Here is a 21,564-nt window from a genome sequence, read left to right as displayed (position 1 = left end):
CTCAGCTCTGCTCCCTCAAACAGTCAACCACATGGAAACTGAAAAGAAATCTAGATGCTTTATGTGTAATTTCATTTTTATTCTCTGTTCCTATTTTCAGTTTCAGGTCAAAGGAGCGTCTACTCAGGGAAGGAGCTTGAATATGCCTTTTTTGTCCACTCCCTGTGCATCCTGGGAAAACTCCTCATCTACACCAACGGGAGAAAACTCTTTCCCATCAAAGTGAGGAAACGCAAAGGTGCGAAAATAGTTCTTTATACACTCTTATATAACATCCGCCACTGCGTGTGTGTGGTTTATCATTCCAGTTGATTCAGTCTTATGTAACACGGAGCCAAAGAAGTTTAAATGGAAGACTTGTGGTTAAGGGGATGAATAGCAGCCTTTCAATCTTTACAGATAATATCACATAAGAATGTGTCCGATCAGCTTGAGCATGATACCACTCCCTGCAATTCTCCTGCGTAATGATTTCCCCCCTGTCCACCCCACCTAACCCCACCTTAATCACTGATAAAGTTATGTAACGTTATTGATGCTTGGTCAGACCTTTAAAGGAGACTCATCGTCTGCTGTCGCTGCACTTAACCTTCTTTAATTAGCCATTACTCATTCTCCGTCTAGGTGAGTCTGGAGACAATAAACTCAGTGACGCTGGAATATTTGATATCCATCTGGAGGAGGTGGAGACTCACTGATGAGTCTCTCCACACCTCAGAGTGGCCAAAGTCAGACTCTCACCCGTCGTATGTGTCATAGCATTCGTCACTTTCTCGACCAGTTTCTATTGCAGTCACAAACTAATTGACCTGTGGTCAGCAGCTACTGTATTTGGAAGTCTATTACATAACAGGCCTCTATTTTTAATAAATTGCACTTTTAGGTTCTTCTTTTTTCCCAATTTATTTACGATTTTATCACTACTGTGTCAGTTTTGTTTGCCACATTTAGAGCAGCAGTGTTTTATATTATACACTATGTGCACAATTATTAGGCAAGTGAGTATTTTGACCTTAATGTCATTTTTATGCATATTTTTCAACTTCAACCTGTATAAGCTTGAATATTTGTTGGATTTACGCATTATGAGGTTGTGGTCAAAGTGATTAACATCCTATATTAAAGCAGATATCAGTGGAATGTTTTTGTTAATATAAGTCCTAAATAGTCCTATTTTCCGTCAGCAATCACTTACATGAAGTATTTCAGCCTAAACACGAGTCTCTCCGTCACTCTGCTCTGCTGTAACCCGAGGAGAAAATTTTCCTTGTGGGATACAAGTGTTATCCAATGAGGAGAGAGAACGGCATGAAGGGCTGTGTGTGCAGCCAAGGGATGCGCGTGAATGTGGTGACGTAGCACGAGGACCAATTGATGCCTGACAAGGGCGGGGGCTGCTAACTCATGGTGTGTTCAAAGAAACTCGTACTTTGTGTTTTTCCTTCCTGTGAAGTCATACCAGTTCGATCTGGTACGAGTTCACGGGTCGGAAGTTACGAGTGGCCGTTATAGGGAACTTTCACAGACAACAGGATGGTAAAAACACGAGCTACGGGTTACCTGGAACGCTACCAAGTCGTAGTTGTGACTTGAAGCTGTAATTTACGGTTTCAAAAGCCTGCCTTGAACGCAGCATTAGCCGAAACGGCCGCGAAGCTGATATCTGCTTTAAGGTGTGAATAATTATTAGGCAACTTCTTTACCTCTGACAGAATGGGCCAAAAAAGAGATTTAACAGACTCTGAAAAGTCAAAAATTGTAAAATGCCTCTCAGACAGATGCAGCGCTCTTAAAAGTAGCAAAACATTTTTTTTAATTATTGGAGCGTGATCACTGAAAAATCAAATGTTTTGTTGCACATGCAGTACAGTAGTCAAAATGGTCGCAAGAAATGTGTGGAGATAAAAGGACGCAAATAACGGCTAAAGACTTGAAAATAGTTAAACGTGAAGCTACCAGGAACCCATCATCCTCCAGTGCCATCTGAGTGTCCAGAAGTACAAGGTGTTCAGTGCTCAGAGACATGGCCATGGCAAGGAAGGATCTAACACGACCACCACTGAACAAGTCACTCATCAGATGAAACATCAGAACTGGGCCAAGAAATATCTATTTTGGTAACTTGACACAGTTTTAGCAGTTCAGACTTTACTTTTTAAGATTAAGGCTGGTAAATTGTTATTTTACAGCAGCAGCATGCATTAAGACACAATTTAAATAGTAAAATAAGAGAATAAAATTGAAACGATTTGAGTAAATATTCACATAACTTGAGAAAAAGTATTTACAAATGAGAAGAAATATGTAGAAATTAATAATGCGTAGTATGAACAAAGAGCTACGTCATATACAGCAAGAGCTTTATGTACAAAATGTCATATACTGTACAACAGACATACAGTGTTTTTAGTTTGTGATGTAATAATGTATTTGTTTTCAGTAACGTTACAGCCACAGCAGGAATCCACCATCCTACCACAATGATGGTCTTGACCTGGTTTTCTGATGCTTTGATACTTTTAGAAACTTTCAGAAAATAGTGGAAAATGTGGAAAAAAGGAGAAATACATTGTAAGTTAGTAGAAACCTGTCCAGGAAATAGATTGTAATTATTGTGATAGTTCTTGAGAATCACACACCCCCTTGTCTCCATGGCTGCCAAAACTTTGATTTCCTCCTCAGTACAGCTGTAACTATTATGTTTAATGTTTCTGCCTCAGCTCTGAATCACCAGGATCATATACTCATTTACTCGTCATGTGTGTGTGCGTGTGTGTGTGTGTATGTATGTGTGTTTTCAGAGCCAGTCAGCCTGACGGACCTGGTTGTCACGCTGATTTACATCATGTACCAACACCCCAAGCCCCCGCGCAGTGATGCGTCACACACAGGTGAATCTCACACACCCTCACACACACACACACTCACACACACTAACATAAACAGCGTCAGTGGTTTCAGCATTTCCTCCTATCTGCTTTCCCCCGACTTTAAAGTCTGGAATCTGGGAACACGGTGGCCCTCCCTGTGAGGCGGAGCAGCATTCCTCAGACCATATCTTTTATCTCTTAACCTTGTACCGAGTCATGCGGTACTACGGGTCGTCTCCTTCAAGCCCTTTGCTTTATTGCCTCGTTCGTTCTCGTGAATTTCGCTCGCAGCGGCCGGTGATCAATATGTTCCCCACCTTGACTTTGTCTGGGGATCGTCTCCTCTGGCTGCTGCAGTGAGTCACGCCCAGCAAGTCAGAGATCTGTTTTATATAATATTTCACTGGAAGTTTGATGAAGATCACATGCTGCACGTAGCGAGAGTGACACATATTTGATAATATCTGAGTAATAGTATCGTCCTTTCTCTTTTTTCCTTAAGTTCAACTACAGATAATAAATGTATTCAACTTGTTTTAAGAATTGAGGTATTGAACATTACTGAATCTTATCTAAGATTGGTTATACAAGACTACACTGTGTAAATATGTGTTCTTAATCATCCTATTTAATATTTGCATAGATCAAAAGGGTAAATCATGTAAATTTCTCCCCCACATGAAGCCTACAAATAAGGAAATTAACACCAAATGCACAGAAGCAGCAGCTCTGCTCTGCTCTGCTTAAAGCTACTTTGACCAGATTAGATTCCCAGGATCCTGACTGACAGTAAACACGTCGTGCTGCTTGTTCCCCGTCAGTCTCAAAGGATATAAATATCACTGAATGAATGAATACACATGCACCGCCGCTGAGTTTGAAAAGAAGAAGAAGAGAAAAAAAAAAAGGTTGATGTGTGTATTTGTTTGTGTGTTCAGACTCCCTGTCGCCCAGCGGCCTGGTGATGGAGGCGCTGTGGATGCTGTGTGAGAGGAGCGAGTGTGCTGCAGAGTGTCTCTACCAGGCCGCTGTCATAGAGACGCTGCTGGCTCCGGTTCTAGCTCTGCTCAGTGGACAGCAGGTCACACACTCACACACACACACACACAAACACACACACACAAATTTAACTCATTTTTCACTAATCAAGGAAACATTAACCGTACAACTAATCATGGCAACAAAGACAATTGAAATAGAATACAATTAGACAGAAGCCGACTTTAAATGTTAAGACTAATATAAAAAAGTCATTTGTTAATTGCATGAGCCTCCATAGTTAATCACAATTAATTACAAATTAAACTCACATTTTTATTTGTTCAAAATGTACCTTATAGGGATCTAGTTTTTCTAGTCTTTAATAAAGGGCTAAACATACATCAGTGGTAACTCAGGCTGAACTTGCCGTTTGGATTTTATTTAATTTTTTCACTAATTGCATTAATTGCATGTCAGAGAAAAAAGTGGCATTAAAAGGAATTTGCATAAAGTGTAATTATTGTGTTAACTCTAACAGCCCTACTTATAATAATGGTATTTAGTCTTATTCTAATGGTCTATTGTGTTTCAGGAACTTTTTCAACCTGCTAGATTAAAGTTCGATGGTCAGATTGAAAGATATCTGTGACTATGAGAGTTTGTATCATTATTCCATGTGTTCGTTACAGATATTAAATTAGAAGGACACATACTGTAAGAGCGTCTGTGACAGTCCCTCGTCTGCCTTTTCACAAACTTTTTTGAAACTGTGAAACCGTCGCTTATGAAAATGAAATAGGCCCTTTTCTCATTTCCATCAGTGGTGTCATTTCAGTTTTCAATATCTGCTCCCCCCTCCTGGGACCCCCCCCCACACACACCCCCCGTGTCTGAAGTTGTGTTGGGTAATTTCGTCTGTTTACTCTCCTCGGTCTGCAGGCCAAATTAAAGTCTCCCGCGGCAACGCTGACTCTCATCGCCGACGTTCTGGCTCGCATCGCAAACACCGACAGAGGATTAGCTCTCTTCTTGTACGAGAAGAATCTCCTCGTGGCCCACGGTGAGAGGTAAGACGCTGTGATTGAACGGTGATTAAACACACACTGTCATTCTGTATTCTTGATAGTAATGAATAAATTACAGTCTCCCCGACTGAACCACAACACTTCAATAGAGCTTCAAGTTTGCATAACCAATCCTTCTGGTTCTGCACAGAGAGCAGATTAGACCCGAGGATGTTTCTGCTTTTGTCAGTCAGAGTGATTATATCTGATCAGCTCAAGTGGAGCAGCAGCAACGACTCAGAGAAGTATGTTTTCTGCAAGTTAGCCAGGGTCACTCGGAGTATCCAGGTTAGTTTGCTATTCTGTTTTAATTGGCTGACCATGATGTTGACCTCAGCCTGTTGTTGTGAATTAGAAATAATACCCTGCCTCTCCAAGGCTACGACCAGATATGGACACGGTTTTGACTAACGCACTTCACAGTGCCAGTCAGTTCTGTATGTATGTAACCTCCGACCATACTGTGCTAATGAACACACTGGGGATCTCAATCAGTGTTTTTTTTTTTTTTTTTTTTTACTGGAGAAATTAAGTTATGACTGACAACACAGACTGAGCTGAATTTAAAATATGGAAAAATAAAAAAGAGAAATGCTGCACTGGAACATCTTCCATTAAAAACACTGACAAACTGGGAAGAGAAATGACTTTAACTCCACCATAACTCCTCAAACCTAGACAATGAAAGTCACAGATTGAGATCAGGACTGCACTGTGGTTTTTTTTTTTTTTTGTAGCCTAACAGTTCGTTCTACCTATAAAAAAGTCTTTCACTTTGTCCATTATATCTCTCTCTCCTGCAGAACCTCTGCTGCTCTCGTCATTGTGCAGTTCACCCTGCGGCTGCTGGAGAAGGAGCTGTCATCGTCGGGTGAATCTGACGCATCCCATGCGTTATGTGGAGCGTTCATCTTCGTGTGTAGGCAGATGTACCACACCTGCGAGGGTCTGCAGGTCCTCCGACCCTACGGCCTGCACAAGGCTATAGCCGCTGCATGGAAAAAGGTATGACTGATCCGACATACCAAATAGCTTTAATCTTTAATCCTTCTTAATATATGGGTGTTTTTTTTGCTTTTCTTTCCTAAATTCCGGCCAAGTTCACAGTTTAAAAGTATTTGAGACACAAAAAACAACAAATATGTTCATTAAACACATTGGAAAACAATTTAGCGTCATAATATTGCTACTGCTGTTTTAAATTGCTTGTTTATTCCAAGCAGATTGTATAAATACAGAGAAAGCTGAAAACTTCATATCTGACTCCCTATCTAATGGAGGGTGGTCTACATCTAATGATCAGTTTCACTGGCTCCAACACTCCTGTCATGTTTCATTTGTATGATGAATGCAGAGCTCTCTCTTTATTCATGCACCACAGCAAAGAAAAGCATCACGATTTCTTGCAAATGGAGGAGGGGAGGGGGGGTTTAACCAACCATTGTAATCTGCTTCCTTTAGTTTAGCATGCTGCTTCTGTCATAACAAAGCATCAGAGGCAGAATTCCTTCAGTGGTGCCGTCTGCTCTGCAAAAACAAAACTGAAAAAAACGAATGAAATCAAACTGAAAACAAAAACGCAATTGAATGTGCAACCAAAACCAAAATGAACTCCAAGCTAGTGCAGCTACAGATGAATGCTATATAAAAGCTGCAGTGACCCTGCTGCTGCTGAGCAGGAGATGACATGAACATCTTAGTGGTAGAAGTTTGTCACTTTAGCGAGCGGCCCTATACCTGCACGTCTCACCTCGCTCTTATCCAAAACACACACATGTCAAAAATTAACTTCCTGGCATCAGTCGGCATTTTCCCCTCCTCACTTCCTTCGGACTTTATCTGCGTTTAAATATTAATCATCGTCTTGCACGTACTGCACAGACACAGTCGGACAATATGTTCTGTATCTGATCCAAGCCCATATCTCTCTTCGTTGTGTAAGATTCACTACAACCCTGACCTCGGCCCACCTCCTGTATAAAGACACAAACATGGCTCCTAAGGTGTGGAGAAAAACAGTTAAAGAGCTGATGGTGGCTATCTGATGGTGTTAAATGGTTTATAAAACTAGAATATTAATATGTGATGTATTATCATGTATTAATATGTAATCTGGTCGAGTCACGAAGATTTTATTTTACTTGAGTAGTTTTTATTGGGCTCGCTTTGTTTGCACCGATTCATCATGTTGTACAAATGTAAACCCAAACATGTTCGTGTTTCCTCCTTATTGCTTTTTATTTAATCCTAGATATTAACAATATCCAGAGAAAACATAAAGTCTAATTGCACACCATCAGTACAACAGTTTGCACAGCACGGTGAAACTCTAAACTAACACTAAACAAACAGCAAGGTTAAGTAAGTAATAACATTAAAATATAACTACTTCCCATTTGCACTCAGAATGAGTCCAAAGGGAAGTGCTTCAAGTCTCTCACTGATCCAGCAGCTTGATATGAATAATTCTGGCCCAAAACCCCGAGATGAGCTCATCACACTCTCATTTACACAAAGAGATAAAAAAAAAAGTAATACTTTAACTAATCTTCTTTATTTCTAGACCAGTTCCTTGTCAGAGAGGGTTCCTACTCCGGTGCCGGGGGCGTCTGCTGGAGCATCCACCCAGGAACTGCAGAGCATGTGAGGTTACACACACACACACTCAAACACACACATAGTTTGAGTATGTGAATCAAATCCCTGGAATTAAAGTAGTGATTGGTTATAAAGCAGGCGGCTCAGCGTGGGTATTTAAAGACAGATTTGTGTTTGTTTGGATCTGGTAGGAACTCAGGATATTAAGCAGTTGGCTTGTTCCTCCTTGTCAAACATGGCAGCGAGCTTATAAACACACACAGACACACACATGGACTCATATCTAACGTGATAGATAACGTAAAGAACAAAAATATGTATACAAAAACAATCGTCTCACTGTAACATGCCTTTGTACCCGTTATATAAGCAGTCACAGTGTGTTCAAGCTGAATTAGGGTTCAGAAGCAGTTTGGTAGATTACCAGGGGACCATATATATCTAGTTTATAACAGTGAGGTGTGTCCTCCTCCATGAGACACTTCACATTTGCCCTTTTGCACAGATGAACTAAACTGAACTGGTGTTGTATATGTGCAGCAGACGTCTCCACCCACAGGAAACTACAAAGTTCAGGAGATTGTCTCCCAAACTGAACTCCCAGACTCAGTGTTTCACTTGTTCTCTGCTCAGAAAATGAATAACACAGTAGGTTTACTGAAACCGTAGCCTATTAGAGAAGCAGAAGTTTGAATTATTAAAGCAGACAAACTTGTGTGATGCAGAGAAATCATGACACTGCACCACAAGAGATGGCTTAAGGCTAGCTTAAGCAGTTACTGACATCACAGTATGAGAGTTGCTTTTGTCAACAGTGTTTCACATGTGTTAGATGTGTTTTGGGAACACAGCCACAGAAAATTAAACAAGATCTTTGTTTTCATTTTAAATTCATTAATATCCCACTTCCTGCCATCAGTGTGATGAGTTACCAAGAAGCAGTGTTTGGAAATTCATTATGGAAATCCAGGCTGAATTACTGTTAAACAAAAGAAAATGATGTTGTTGTAAAAACAGAAATATACAATTCACTTCCAGTGATTCAAACATTGTATTTCTCACTGCAGCTCACTGTGTCTCTCTCACTGACGTTCTCCCAGGCTCCTCTGGGAGGAAACGCTGTTGGACAGCCTGCTGAACTTCGCCGCAACTCCCAAAGGCCTTCTGCTGCTGCAGCAGACGGGAGCCATTAACGAATGTGTCTCCCACATGTTCTCTCGCTTCACTAAGAAACTACAGGTGATAACAAAACACTCAAGTCCAAATGCAGTCACTTCCAGTTTTCGTTTCATCTTCACTTTTCCAACTTTCCAACTTTTTTTTCAACCCCAATCTTTATAACCAGCCTTTATGTTTGATGAGCCAAATTGTCTTTAGCATCAACAGAGTAGCTCCTGGAAAGTGCTCAGCCTCACAGTGACTACAGTGATGTGTTTAGTCACTGCGAGGCCTCGTGGGAGGTTAAGTGACCTGCTGCTCGAGGGCGCCTCAGCCGTGAGCAATGAGAGGAGTTTCCCTACTAATATTCCTCTCCTCCTAGCTTTTTAATCTCCGGTCCAAACAGTGCTGACTTTGCAGCAACTAATGTGAAATACCGGTGCTAAAGATCCCGAGATGCTGCCAAGAGTCGTTTAGTTTTAAAAGCACTAGGAGCCAATTCCCAGTTAAAATGCGAGCCGTCCAAGATAAGTTTATCTTACCACCTCCACTTTCTTTCTTTTTCACAATGTATTGGACTTGAATGTAGAAGTAGAAGATCCCCATCACACCACCAAACTCTCATATGTGCATTCATCATTATAATGAGTTTTTTTTTTTGTATAATATCCCTTTTTATGTAATTGTTGACTGTTGTTTGACCTTTTACAACTCCTGATGAAGAGATGCTGCAGCATCAACCACATTGTCCGACCTTGATCATTGCCACACAGCTCTAAATGCAGACGTTGCTTCAGTCACTGCTCCTGTTGAAACATCAACCAGACTTTCTACCGTTCGTGTCCCACCAGTGAACCCTCCTTTAAAAGTCACTTAGATCTTTCCCTCTTGATAGAAACTTCAGAATCAACTGCGCACACTCAGCATTTTTTTTTTTTTTTTTTTTACTCATGCCACAGAGAATTACTGAATATTAACCGTTTAATCTGATCTGCATTCGTTATATTTCTCCACTCCACTTTTATTCCGGTTTTTCATCTAGTCTGTCACCTGTCTGTAGTTGGATGGCACCGTTTCATCACCTTTATGGAAGCCTCGCAAGAATTAACTTTGGCAGCAGGGCCGGTTCTAGGCAGGCATATATGAGGGGGCAGTCAGAAATGTGAAGGGGGCATCATGTGAACACATCATGCTCCAGCACTTTTCTTTCTCTGTGCTTATAGTAACTTCATTGAATTGGGTTGTTGGCTATGTGTCCAACGGCAACCTGGAGAAGTGGATTGCACTTTGTCAGGCCTCTACCTTCAGACCTGTCCAACTAGGTCAGGGTGGCCAACCAGGGTCTTAGGCCTCTACCTTCAGACCTGTCCAACTAGGGGGGGTCAGGGTGGCCAACCAGGGTCTTAGAGCCCAAATTTTTTGACTGTTGTAATGCAAAGAGCCACATTATGGGGGGGGGGGTGCATATACCTGAAGATGCATTGCAAACCCAGAGGGGGTGAAAAAGGTGAGTAGCTAAATACCTGTAGGGGGGTCTGGGGGCATCCCCCCAGAAAATTTTTGTGATTTTAAAATGTGAGTGAAGCATTCTGGTGTACTCTGAGAAGAGGAGGGGGGGGGGGGACAGAACATTTTAGAAAAGAACACTGTCCCTTTTTCAGCTGATTTTTGTGCTACTGCAGATAATTTTGTCAATTTGTAGGATTAAGATATTAAGAGTAAGATTATTCTTCTTTCTGCTCCCTTTTGTTGAGATTTGGGAGGTTTTTGTTTTTATTGTAGCTTTGTTAAAATGCAAGATCATTTTTCTGACTGATTTATTGCCCGATGCCATGTAGCTATCTCGCTTTCTTCCCCCCGCCCGTTGTCTTTGTTGTCACTTTGTTGTCGCTCCACAGAGCACATGGCTAATTAATATGCACGTGCTGACCATATATGGTTGTGTCTAGGCATTCCGGGGACGGAGGTGCGTTCACTTGCGCAACTGCGCACCGTTCTTGGATCCAGTTTGATTTATCGAAGAGAAATTGCTGAGAGTTGTGCACGCACAGTTTGATAGATCTGAAAAAGGTGTAAATATTTTGGGTGTCTTTTCGCCGTAGGGCTAAGCAAAACATTTAGTAGCAGCAGTTTTACACTGCTATACAGTTTTGATAAATGAGGCCCCAGGCCATAAGCCCAGAGCCCAGACGCTCACAGCTGCAGCTCCGCGGCTCAACCGCGGCGCTGTCCGTGGTGCTGAAGGTGACAGGTTAACTTGACAAACAAACTGCAGCATAGTTCTGTTTGTTTATCATGTGTGTCAGTTTTGTTTGTGACTTGATAGTTTAGTTGTTGAGATTAAGAACATCACTCCCTCATCAAACCGGTGATAGGCATGCTGAAAAGAAAAGAGAGAGAGAGACGCGCCTGGGTATCGCAGCTGTAAAAAAAAAAAAGAAAAAGAAAAAGAAAAAAAAAGAGACGCGCGGAATAGCGGTATCAAAAAGTGTCGGACTACCGGCATGTCTAGATAGAGGGATGTCTGAACCCCCAACTTAACTTCTTTCTCTTTGGTAATATACACATTTGTTGAGTATATTAAAATGTGCTTTCTCAACTTCTAAAATTTGGATTTGAGGGGGCAAGACATTTATTTGAGGGGGCACTGCCCCCTCTTGCCCCTGCGTAGAGCCGGGCCCGTTTGGCAGTGGCTGGGTTTTTAATCCTTCTAGATGCTATCAATGTGCCAAAGTAATACGCCGTTCAGGTGATCCTTTGTCACATTGGCTTGACTTACTGCCGACCAACACCACCACAGCCACAGCAGGGGTTTTATTTTTTTTATTTTTTTGAAAATTTTTTGCAGTGTTGCCAATCCAGCAGATTTATTTACAGTGAATTAAAATGTGAAGTGAACCACTTTGGCTCAGAGAAACAGAGGGCCATCGTTATCATAAATAGATATTAAAATCTGAAGATTCATCTCTGATAAGGAGGGAAAAAGAAAAATGAGTCTCTCTAGTCAGATCGCAGATCTACAGTTAAAGTTACAAGTGTTCGGGACTTTTAAAGCTATTTTTCCAGCACAAACCGAATTTTTCTATGTGCCATAAAATATGCATGCTGTATTTTTAGGTTTTTGTATTGCATAACACCCCATCCAGCACAACAACAATGCATCTTTTAAAACCCCCCCTCAAAACCCTCTGTTGGCCTATGTCGTCTGTTTTTCTAATTCATTCTGTGGGTGTTTGTTGCTTCTCCTGGAAAAAAAAACACCTGTCACCTTTTTTCCTGAGGACTGTGTTTAGTATTCACCTGTAGCCTGCAGCCTGTTAATATGCTGCTAGTTGCACTCTGGGTTTGATTTATTAACCTCTGCGCTCTACATATCCCTTACATATCTAGTGTTGTCCATAATTCATATTGCAAATGCACACACAGTCTCGCTGCAAACTTTTGCTAATTCTCCGTGGCCTTAATTTACTATGTGCACTTGTGGAATCGCCCCTCTCTCTGCTTTACACTTTAATTTGGGATAAAATTAGATTTTGTCCAACTTTTGATTGATGTTGTGTTATAATAACTTGTGTGTCTGCATGCTCCTAAATCAATTTGCAACTTAATTCCTTCTCGGTGAACTAAAACTGCGCTTTATTGTGCTTTTTAAGGATTCTACCGGTGTCATAGCAGAGTTTGTGTACTGAATCCCAAATGTCAAAAATTTCTCTCAAGACAAGACAGAGCTCGGTTCGCTTCAAATTCAAACTTAAACTCATCTGTTTTTCTACATTAATCTTTAATGTTTCCATCCGGTTTCTCAATCTTTCATTTATTTCTAACTAAACCAAGATGAAAGTGAAATATATATGGGGATTATTATGGGCTGTCTGTGTGTTTCTGTCTCTGCAGGTGAGCCGCTGTGAGAAGTTTGGATACGGGGTGATGGTGACCCAGGTGGCAGCGACCGCTCCGGGGGTGGTGGCTCTGCACTGTTCAGGTGCTAATGCGCTTAAACACACACACAAACACGCATACATACACACACACACTCGCCACCTGTGACGCCTAAAGCTCGTCTTCTAAGTTGCTGTCTAGTCGAGGTGAAACAGGCTTTGAACGGCCCGGAGAGGAACATCTTTGGCAGATTGTTTGTGTCGGAATAAATGGATGAGGAAAAAGCAAGAGAGGAGTTTAATTGTCAAGTTGCTGCTGTCAGAGTCTGAGTCACAGATCATGTACATAATAATGCTACTGCAGGTGGAGAGGAGGTATACAGTAGATGTAGTAAAAGTTATAAATAGCAGCGTATAGTTTCTACAGTGTCTAAGCGTGGAAGTGTAAAATTGAATTATGGATTTGTAATTGTAGAATAGTAATATTTAGGTCATCTGGGTAGCTCAGCAGTTAAGCAGTATGGCATATAATCGCAATTTGCATAGTTTGAATCTGGTTGGGGGACATTATTCCACATTGTTCCTCGCTCTCGTTCTCCAACAAAGCCATGTGTGTCACAAAATCTTTTTAAAGTTTCCAAATTAAACTGTGTAAACAAACAGGAACCAGTATCAGTTTTTTTAGGATGAAATGTCAGATCTTTTCATGCTTTGAAGGGATACTTCATTCAAAATCGATAATTCACCAATTTTCTACTCACCGTCATGCCAAGGAAGGGTTTGGAGAACTTTCAGAGTTATCAAAACGCTTTAGGAGCTCCAGGGGGGGTCCGGCCGGCAACAGATTTTCATATAATGGCGGCGGATAGAGCTCACTTTTGAATCGTCCAACACACACGCACAAACATCAACAGAGCCACTGGGAGCTACTACTACACACTTGGGTCAGTACAGTCGAGCAGTATGGAGGTATCTGGATGTTTCATAGTGTGTCTTTTGGACGATTCAAAAGTGAACTCTATCTGCCGCCATTATATGAAATGCGTTGGATGACTCAGACTCAGAAAGTTCTCCAAGCCCTTCCTTGGCATGACGGTGAGTAGAAAACTGGTGAAGTATCCCTTTAAATCACAACTTTAAGGTGTTGAAACCAGCGGCTTGATGTTGTGTTGCAGGTTTCGTGCGGGCGCTGGTGATGGAGCTGTGGTCGACTCTGGAGTGTGGAAGTGAAGATATGAGGGTGGTCCATCCCAAACCCACACCCATGGAGCCCATCGACAGGAGCTGCCACAAGGTGTGTGTCAGTGTGTGTGTGTGTGTGTGTGTGTGTGTGTGTGTATGAATGACTTTTTATGATGATATATTATGAGTTAAAATCAGGTATGATCTTTGTCTACATGCAAAACAAATACACAGGACTTAACTTAACTTCTATTACTTTTTAACTAAAACAGCTTCAGAGTAATTGTGATCGTTAAACGACTTAACTTGACTTCAACCGTCTGAGTGTCTCTTGGTCGAAAACCAACCTCGCAAGATCAACGGCTCTGACCCGGCGTCCCAGATCCCGTCTGGCGAGAAACATGGACTGCTTTTACGGCACCGCGACACAAACACGCACTGTAATCCATAATCTCTTGTTAACCTCATCCACCTCGGCAGACAGCGCTTCATGCGATTGCCTTCTCGTCGGCTTCATTGAAAACAAATGTACATGTCCAACTTGCATAGTTCCCCTTTAAAGCTGCATTTCTTGATCTGATTTAAATAATCTAACATTTATATTGTACTTGTTCTATAGTAGTTTTTTCTAAAGTCTCAGTCTAAAGTTTTAGGCAGCATTTCCAGGTTCAGTCCAGGACAGGATGAGAATTCAATTCGAAGCACGAGTACCGTTTTTGTGTATGTATGTGTGTGTGAGATGCCGGCCTCTGACAGGAGCCAGGTCGTCTCTCTCTCTCTTTCTCTCTCTCTTTCTCTCAATGAAACTAGCCAAGTGAATACAGACAACCAGTGAAGTGTCAACTGTGCCCTGCCACCAGAGACCTTAAAGCCGGCCTTATCAGTGGGTCAGCTGCCAGGTTACATACATGCTCTCAGACCTCCCGGTCCATCCCCGCTGCCAGCGCTCGGCAGAGGAGCCTGGGCCTGAGCCTGTGCTGCAAACACACACACACACACACATAAAAAAAAGTGCCATTAAATGTTTATGTGAGGTTTTCTGCCTTGACCTCTGTGAGACAAAACAAACTGAACACGTAGCATGGATTTTTTTCTCTCTTTTTTTTGGGAGGGGTCGGATCTTCACCTTTCTCTCAGTTGGATTCATCTCACATTAAAAAAACACAAGCAGACTATAAAACATGTAGAAGTCCGTAACGCACCTTTGACACATTATACAGCCAAGAGCAGATGAAAGATGTCAATATTTCATCTGATCCTGGGTCTGTGTACATGTTTTTACATTAAAGCGTGTTCCTTTTTAAGCTCTTTTGAAATGTGATTTTGTTTTTCAATGTACGGTATGTGTTCATGTGTGTGGTCATCCTTCCTTTCTTTCCTTTGATGCCTGTGTGTTTTGTATTTCCCTGTTTGCCTTGATGCAGTAATGAGCACAGAAGGACTTCTGTGTTATGTGTTATGTTCACATGTGGAGATGTAATTTGATGCTGTAAAAGCGTGCGCCCATCTTTGTATTTTTCATTTTCATGTTTGCTTTGGTTTTTTGCATCAATTACTTTTTTTTTTTTTTTTAAATCAAGGACAAAATACACAGTGGAGTTCTGTGCATTAACTTCAACAGGCTAATTAACATTTTCTTCTATCATAGGATCTCTTTAGTACTTGTACTTTATTTAAAGGGTTATATTTATAGCTATGCACGTCATTGGACCAATGCCACAAACTGCTTTTATAGTTTTCATAACCAGTCCCATAATGAGTATTTCTAATACACATTGCTTAGTAATGAATAATGACACAGATTAAATCCGCAGTCACACTCTTTGCAGCAATTTTTTTCCCACTATTGATTTCTATAACCCTGCTGTCTTTGTCTTTCTGTCTCTTTGTCCCCTCCAGTCCTTCCTGTCCTTGGTCAACCTGCTGTCCTCCTCCCAGTCGGTGTGGGAGCTGCTGGGCCGACAGCCTTTAGCGAACAAGAGTGAATACACCCTGAGGGAAATGCCCACCTCCATACCTGTAAGTTGTATTTTTTTTTTTTCTTTACACTGTAGCAGCTCAGATCTCATGCAGTTCCTCCCTCGGCCATTGGAGGGCATGTTTGCACTTTTTAATTTCACCTTCAACCACCTCCCCCATGCATTTGTTTTTCTTTTAACCTCCTAAAGCCTCAATATACTGAGGCTGACGTACACTTTCTTCTTTACACGTTGTAAATATCCGCGCTGTTTTCGTTTTGCACCATAACCGCCGTCTCCCTGTTTCACAGCCTCTCATTTTTACTTTCTACTTTTTTTTTTTTTTTTTGCAGGATTTGATTGACAGGCTGATTGCTGTGAATTCAGATGCAAAGATTCACTCCCTCTTCTACTATGAGCAGTCTCACACATTCGGCCTGAGGTGAGTGAGTGACTGATGCTTTCTTCGCCGTATTACTAAACATCAGTGGGGAAGCACACAATATCGGATTAGCACCTTGGTGACTACACACACACACACACTCACACATACACACACATACATCCACACTTGAGCCTCCAGCAGCAGCAGACTGACATGGTTCTTTATACTTTGATTACCCAGCACTGAAAGGCTGATGAAAAGGATTTCTGTGGATAAGAGAGAAATAAGCTCGGCTGTACCGAGTGTGAATGTGCGTATATGAGCGTGTACGTCTGTATTTATGGAGAACAGACATCCTAACAAGTGAGTTAGGGCAGTGATGGAGGTGAAGAACTATTTTAGTTTTGATTGAAGGTTTGATTGAGTTCAGAGGTTCAAGTTAATGCCCTCATTCTGTCCTATGAAGGATGTAATCATATCGGTCTACTGCAGTTAAAGGTTAGGTAACCTTACAGCTGAGGTTTGTTGTTAAAGTTTATGCGCTCCAGTTTTGAAATGACTGTGTTGTGTAGTGTTTGTGTGTGTGTGTGTGTGTGCTGCAGAGCTCTGGTGACTGCTGCTGTGCATTCATTTGCTTTTCTGAATCACAATAGCTTTGACTTGTTTGGAGCCACGCTGACTCACTCTGTGTGCCTGTCAGTCAGCCCACTCCTATTAACATCCAGAAACTAAGTGAAAGGAACAAGAGGCTCTGTTCATTTACCACCCAGACTGACGGATTAAGGGAAAGACTTTAACTCTGCAGGAAGCTAAATGTGCTAAATGTTGCATTTTACTATCAGTCGAGTCTTACCGCCTTAATACGACGACCACAAAGTGACAACTTTCGGAATAAATATGTTAAGTCAACTAATGGCTGTTAACGCGGTGATGTCTACTTGTGAAGGTTACAGTACGTGCTGATTTATGGTGGGTTTTTTTTTTTTTTTTTTTTCTTGCTTGGAGAGTTTGGCTCATCTAAACCCAGACAGCATGAAAACAAATAACAAAAGCCAAAAATACAAAATACAAAAAGTACAGTCACCCAAACATCATTAAAAATCATCAGCGCATCTCAAAACGCAGCGGACAAAAGTGAATTAAACATCCTGTCTAAAGTTTATTCTCAAGGTTTTTGGCCAAAATGACAGCTGATGGTGTTCAAACGGACTTCACTGTAGAGTTGTTACTAGGGCTGCCCCCGACCAAAGATTTTGTTGGTCGACCAGTAGTCGTCACTTATGGCGATTAGTCGACTAATCGACCCCCCACCTTGAGGGGAAAAAAAATTTAAAAAAAAAAAAAAAAAAAAAATTATAATTTTTTTTTTTTTTTTTGCCCGCGGTCAGGTTGAGAATTAATTAATTAATGCTCGTGACTCCGGCCGTGTTGGGTCCGAGATTCAACAACAAGCCGGTCGGGTTTCACCGTTATTACCGGCAGAATGCCCGTTTATCACCAATAAACACAGTAGATGTGGACGGTAAAAAGTTACTGAGCTCAGGCTGTGTGACGGGGGTGCGGGGGTGGAGGTCCGGGGCGTGGAGCGGTGCGGGCATAGACATATGTCTATGGGTGAGGGTCTCTGACTGCAGCGGGGACTATCATGTCTCTGCTCCGTGACACTGAGACTGACCGCCGGTGAGCGCTGTGGGACGGGACCGGGGCTCAGACAGCACCGCTAATGGTGACAGCGGTGATACGAGAGAGACTGCCGTGCCTAGTGTAAAAAAAAAAAAAGTGTCACGTCACTTCCTGTATCTGGCCCTTCAAAATAAAAGCCCCATAACCTTTCCTATACAGTTCAGTCATTGATGTTGGCTTAATTTTGACAAGACACGGCTCCAAATGGTTTTTTTTTTTTTTTCCTGCGACCAATCGACCAATGAAATTTTGGTCGGCTAATGATTTTTTGGTCGACCAGTGCTTGGTCGACTATTTGGGGGCAGCCCTAGTTGTTACATACATGTAATGTAGGAGCTGCTGTTCAACACACAGCCACATGGCCATCATGTCCACCAACAGTTGAACCCAAAAGATGCTGAAGCTTTTTAAATTTGCATCACCCACAATGCAATGCAGCTTGTTTTGATTAGATTTTCTGATCATGCTCTGCCTGAGGGGAGATGACAGCATGGTATAGAGACAGTGCTTTATTGATCCCAGAGGGAAGTATCATCCCTAAAGCAACAACTACACACAAGGACATGACACTCACTGATTAATCAACAATATGTCCAACAACTATAATGATAAAAATAAAGACATAAAAAGCTGGTGGCCGGTTCTTAAATCAGTATTGGCTTCATCTGCTTTGTTGGATGATGCTGCAACATAAAACAACAACTCACAACTATCATCGCTAACTCCTGAGTGGTGCATGCATGGAAGAATGTGACATAAAAATATGATGAAAATCTTATGGATGTGAATTTTATAGTTCAATCTCTTCATTCACAGCACATACTGTACAGAGTGATGCACAAAGTGAGAGAAGAACGATTGTTTTCCATCCATCACCTCAGACTGATGCCTCTACAGCTGGAGGGTGGGAGTGGATCAGATCAGCGTCATTTATTTAACTGTTTTTTTTTTGTTTTTTTTTACACAAGCTGATTAACAGCTCCAAAGTCTTTTTTTTTTTTTGTAGAATCATTTGTGAACATCACTTCACAGGCTCAACTTGTTTTTGTCACGATGCTGTGGAGTGGAGTCTTCACCACAGACCAGTAAAACATGCAGCAGTTTAACACGCCACACCATCACAGGGAGCAGAGCCAAGCGCGCTCATTCAGGCGCAGGATGTTTGAAACACACCGACACGCAGATACGTTGCATTATGAAGTGTTCATCATGGTGCCACTGTCATGTTACACTGGATTCTTACATACTGTACCAGCTGCAGCATGGGGCTTTTCTCTCTGCTGTAAGGCTCTAGTCTGATTACGGTAATCATACCATGGTTTAAACTCTGGCCTGATTCATATGTGGTGGAGAACAGCGCCCCCTGCAGTTATAAGGTCAGTAAAGTCCTCGGAAAATCGGAAAAGTAGTTTAGTTTAGTTAGTTTAGTTTATTTATCATTTGGTCGATTAAAAAAAGAATAGACTGACAAAATGCATAGATTGGTCAGTAATACATGCAACCAAAAGGTGTAGGCTGAAGCAATAGCTCATTGTGATAGATAGATAAATAGATCAAACAAACAAAGACAAGCAAACAACTAACAACAAGACATAGTGAAAATAAAGAGCATTAAAATAAAAACAAACAGACAAACACATGACAAACGAACAAACTAACTAAAAGTATGTTGATCTTTGAAGAGAAATCACAGCAGCAAGCTCACACATGAACAGCCTCTCCTCAGATGTAAAGAAAAAGTTGTTTAAAACTTAAAATAGTTTCATGTAAAACAAGATAAGAATGACTTTATTAATCCCCAAAGGGAAAGTCATTTGTCTTTCAGCTGATTGCAGAAGAGTTAAAAAGCCTGATGGCTGTAATATAAATGGTCTTCCATGTATAGAAGTTTAAATCTAAGCTGCTACTTGGTACCACCCCCCACCCCTCTTTTGGCAGACATCACAGCTCGCAATCACGTTGGGTGAAACCTCCTCAGAATAGAGCGTCTCTCAGCTGCAGATCACGTCAAGTTCTGAGATATTTTTAGATCAACCCACAGATTTCCAATAACGTTCAGGTCGGGTAAAACTGTGTTCCCGTTCCAAAAAAATTGAGCTTGTGTTTCCCGAAGGAGCTCACAGTTGGGATTTTTTTTAAAGATCTGCTTTCGGATCATCGTCCTGCTGTGGAAGCCGGCTGTTCACTGGAAATGTGGGGCGGGAAAAAAAACAAAAGAATTCAAAAAGTAGAAGTAGTAGCGTGGTTTTTAACATTAACACACAACAGAACTCATTAATATGCTTTACTGTTTTTCACAGTTGCAGAGCCCGGGTGAACTCATTCATCACAGTGTTTAATTATAAAGCGAAGACTTTTATCGCCTTCATTTATTTTCCTGTGACTGTCTACAAGGAGAGGAACAGATTCCCTCCTGATATTCAAGCCAAACTGCTTTGTTAGTACAAAAAGCTGCACACTGTATATCGGAGCAACAACAAATCACTGCAGCTAAGTAGAAAACAAGAACAATCCAACCTACACAAGTCAAACAACCACATAACTGTGATAATAAAGAAATCTAAGAAAACATTTTTGCACTTATACAAGGTATTGTTCCCTCTGTGATCTTTCCCCCTCCTGTAGATAATAATATTATTATTATTATTATCCCACCCATGCATCAGGAACACCTGCTCCTGTTTCTTCTCACAGCTTCTCTGTGTGCCATTCTTCTTCTGCTTGTTTATTTGACACGGGATCATTTGTATAAGGCGCAATTACAGGTAGCATTAACATTTAATTATAATTGACTCCATACTCTCACCAGATGCTCGGAGCTGCACATGTTTTTACATTTTTCACTGAGATGTAGAAGGAGAAGGAGAAGCCAATTACACCTGGAAAACAACTGCCGTCTGATTAAGAGAGCCAGTGTTCTTTGTGAATCCATCACTGGGAGGTAGAGAAAGATGCAGTTATTTAGAAGACTGTTATGTTCTCACATTGTGAGACATACTGTACAGTAAAACTTGTTTAAAAATGAATCCCGTCACGGACAGACTCTCTGTGTTCACCTTTAGACGAGAAGCAGAAACTCATCTCGGCTCGAGGTCAGACAACCACACGCTGCCCCTTTGTGTGATATTTCTTTAGAGGCCATGGTAGATGGGATGGAGAATAATAATAATGATTTAAAAAAAATGCAGAACACACAGCACCAGGATTTGAGCAAAAACAGGACTTTAAAAAGATGGGAAATTAGCTACTCGCTGGTATTTTTCAACCAATGGACTCTCCATATTTATTAGCTGCAGATTTGTTCCCTGCCAGCAAGGTGCTTGTATTTTATGAGATGTGGTGCTTGTTGAAAATGGTGTTATTCAGTTTATTCTCTTTTTTTCTTCATTTTGTTAACAAATCTCATACTTTCCAGCTTTACTCCAAGTCCACCAGTTCCTACCGTGGACATGAATGTTTAAAAATGGATCACAGACAGACGTGTAGTGGCTCAGAGTGGCTCTCAGAAAACATGACTCAAACAGCAGAATAGTGCATTTGATGGTCTCTCTCTATCTCTCTCTTCAGCTGCACTTTTAATGCACAGTAAGCATTTATAGCAGCGGGCTGGTGGATCTGGAATTGACTCAAAATAAACCGCTGTGACCGTGACCGGGCATGTCAACCAGCGACACTGTGTGGGTCAATTATGTTGTGTTTTTAATTGTTTTTGGACAACAATGGAGCTCTGAGGCACTTGTTAGTTTTCAATTCAGTTCAATTCAGAACAGTTTATTTGTTCCCCAGAGGCAATTTGCAGAAGCATGT

The 21,564-nt window shown here is 41.4% G+C and overlaps 1 protein-coding gene and 1 long non-coding RNA gene across 4 annotated transcripts in view; one reads left to right on the top strand and one right to left on the bottom strand.

Moving 5' to 3' along the window:
- The window catches only part of tbc1d32 (TBC1 domain family, member 32), an 89,122-nt gene that overhangs the window by 10,391 nt on the left and 57,167 nt on the right, over positions 1-21,564 (top strand). For all 3 annotated transcript variants that reach the window (XM_084001295.1, XM_084001294.1, XM_084001293.1), the window contains 11 exons: positions 101-238; positions 2,802-2,891; positions 3,809-3,951; positions 4,791-4,918; positions 5,719-5,920; positions 7,479-7,558; positions 8,614-8,752; positions 12,566-12,653; positions 13,725-13,843; positions 15,631-15,750; positions 16,043-16,131. In XM_084001295.1, the coding sequence (XP_083857421.1) occupies positions 101-238; positions 2,802-2,891; positions 3,809-3,951; positions 4,791-4,918; positions 5,719-5,920; positions 7,479-7,558; positions 8,614-8,752; positions 12,566-12,653; positions 13,725-13,843; positions 15,631-15,750; positions 16,043-16,131 (1,336 nt within the window). The remainder of the gene's footprint in view (positions 1-100; positions 239-2,801; positions 2,892-3,808; positions 3,952-4,790; positions 4,919-5,718; positions 5,921-7,478; positions 7,559-8,613; positions 8,753-12,565; positions 12,654-13,724; positions 13,844-15,630; positions 15,751-16,042; positions 16,132-21,564) is intronic.
- LOC311007918 overlaps positions 1-21,564 on the bottom strand; it is a 62,230-nt gene that overhangs the window by 36,994 nt on the left and 3,672 nt on the right. The window lies entirely within an intron of this gene.

The sequence above is a fragment of the Trachurus trachurus genome, assembly GCF_905171665.1.
Source record: "Trachurus trachurus genome assembly, chromosome: 24".
NCBI lineage: Eukaryota > Metazoa > Chordata > Actinopteri > Carangiformes > Carangidae > Trachurus > Trachurus trachurus.
Note: the sequence above shows the minus strand (reverse complement) of the source record. Positions and strands in the feature narration are given on the sequence as shown.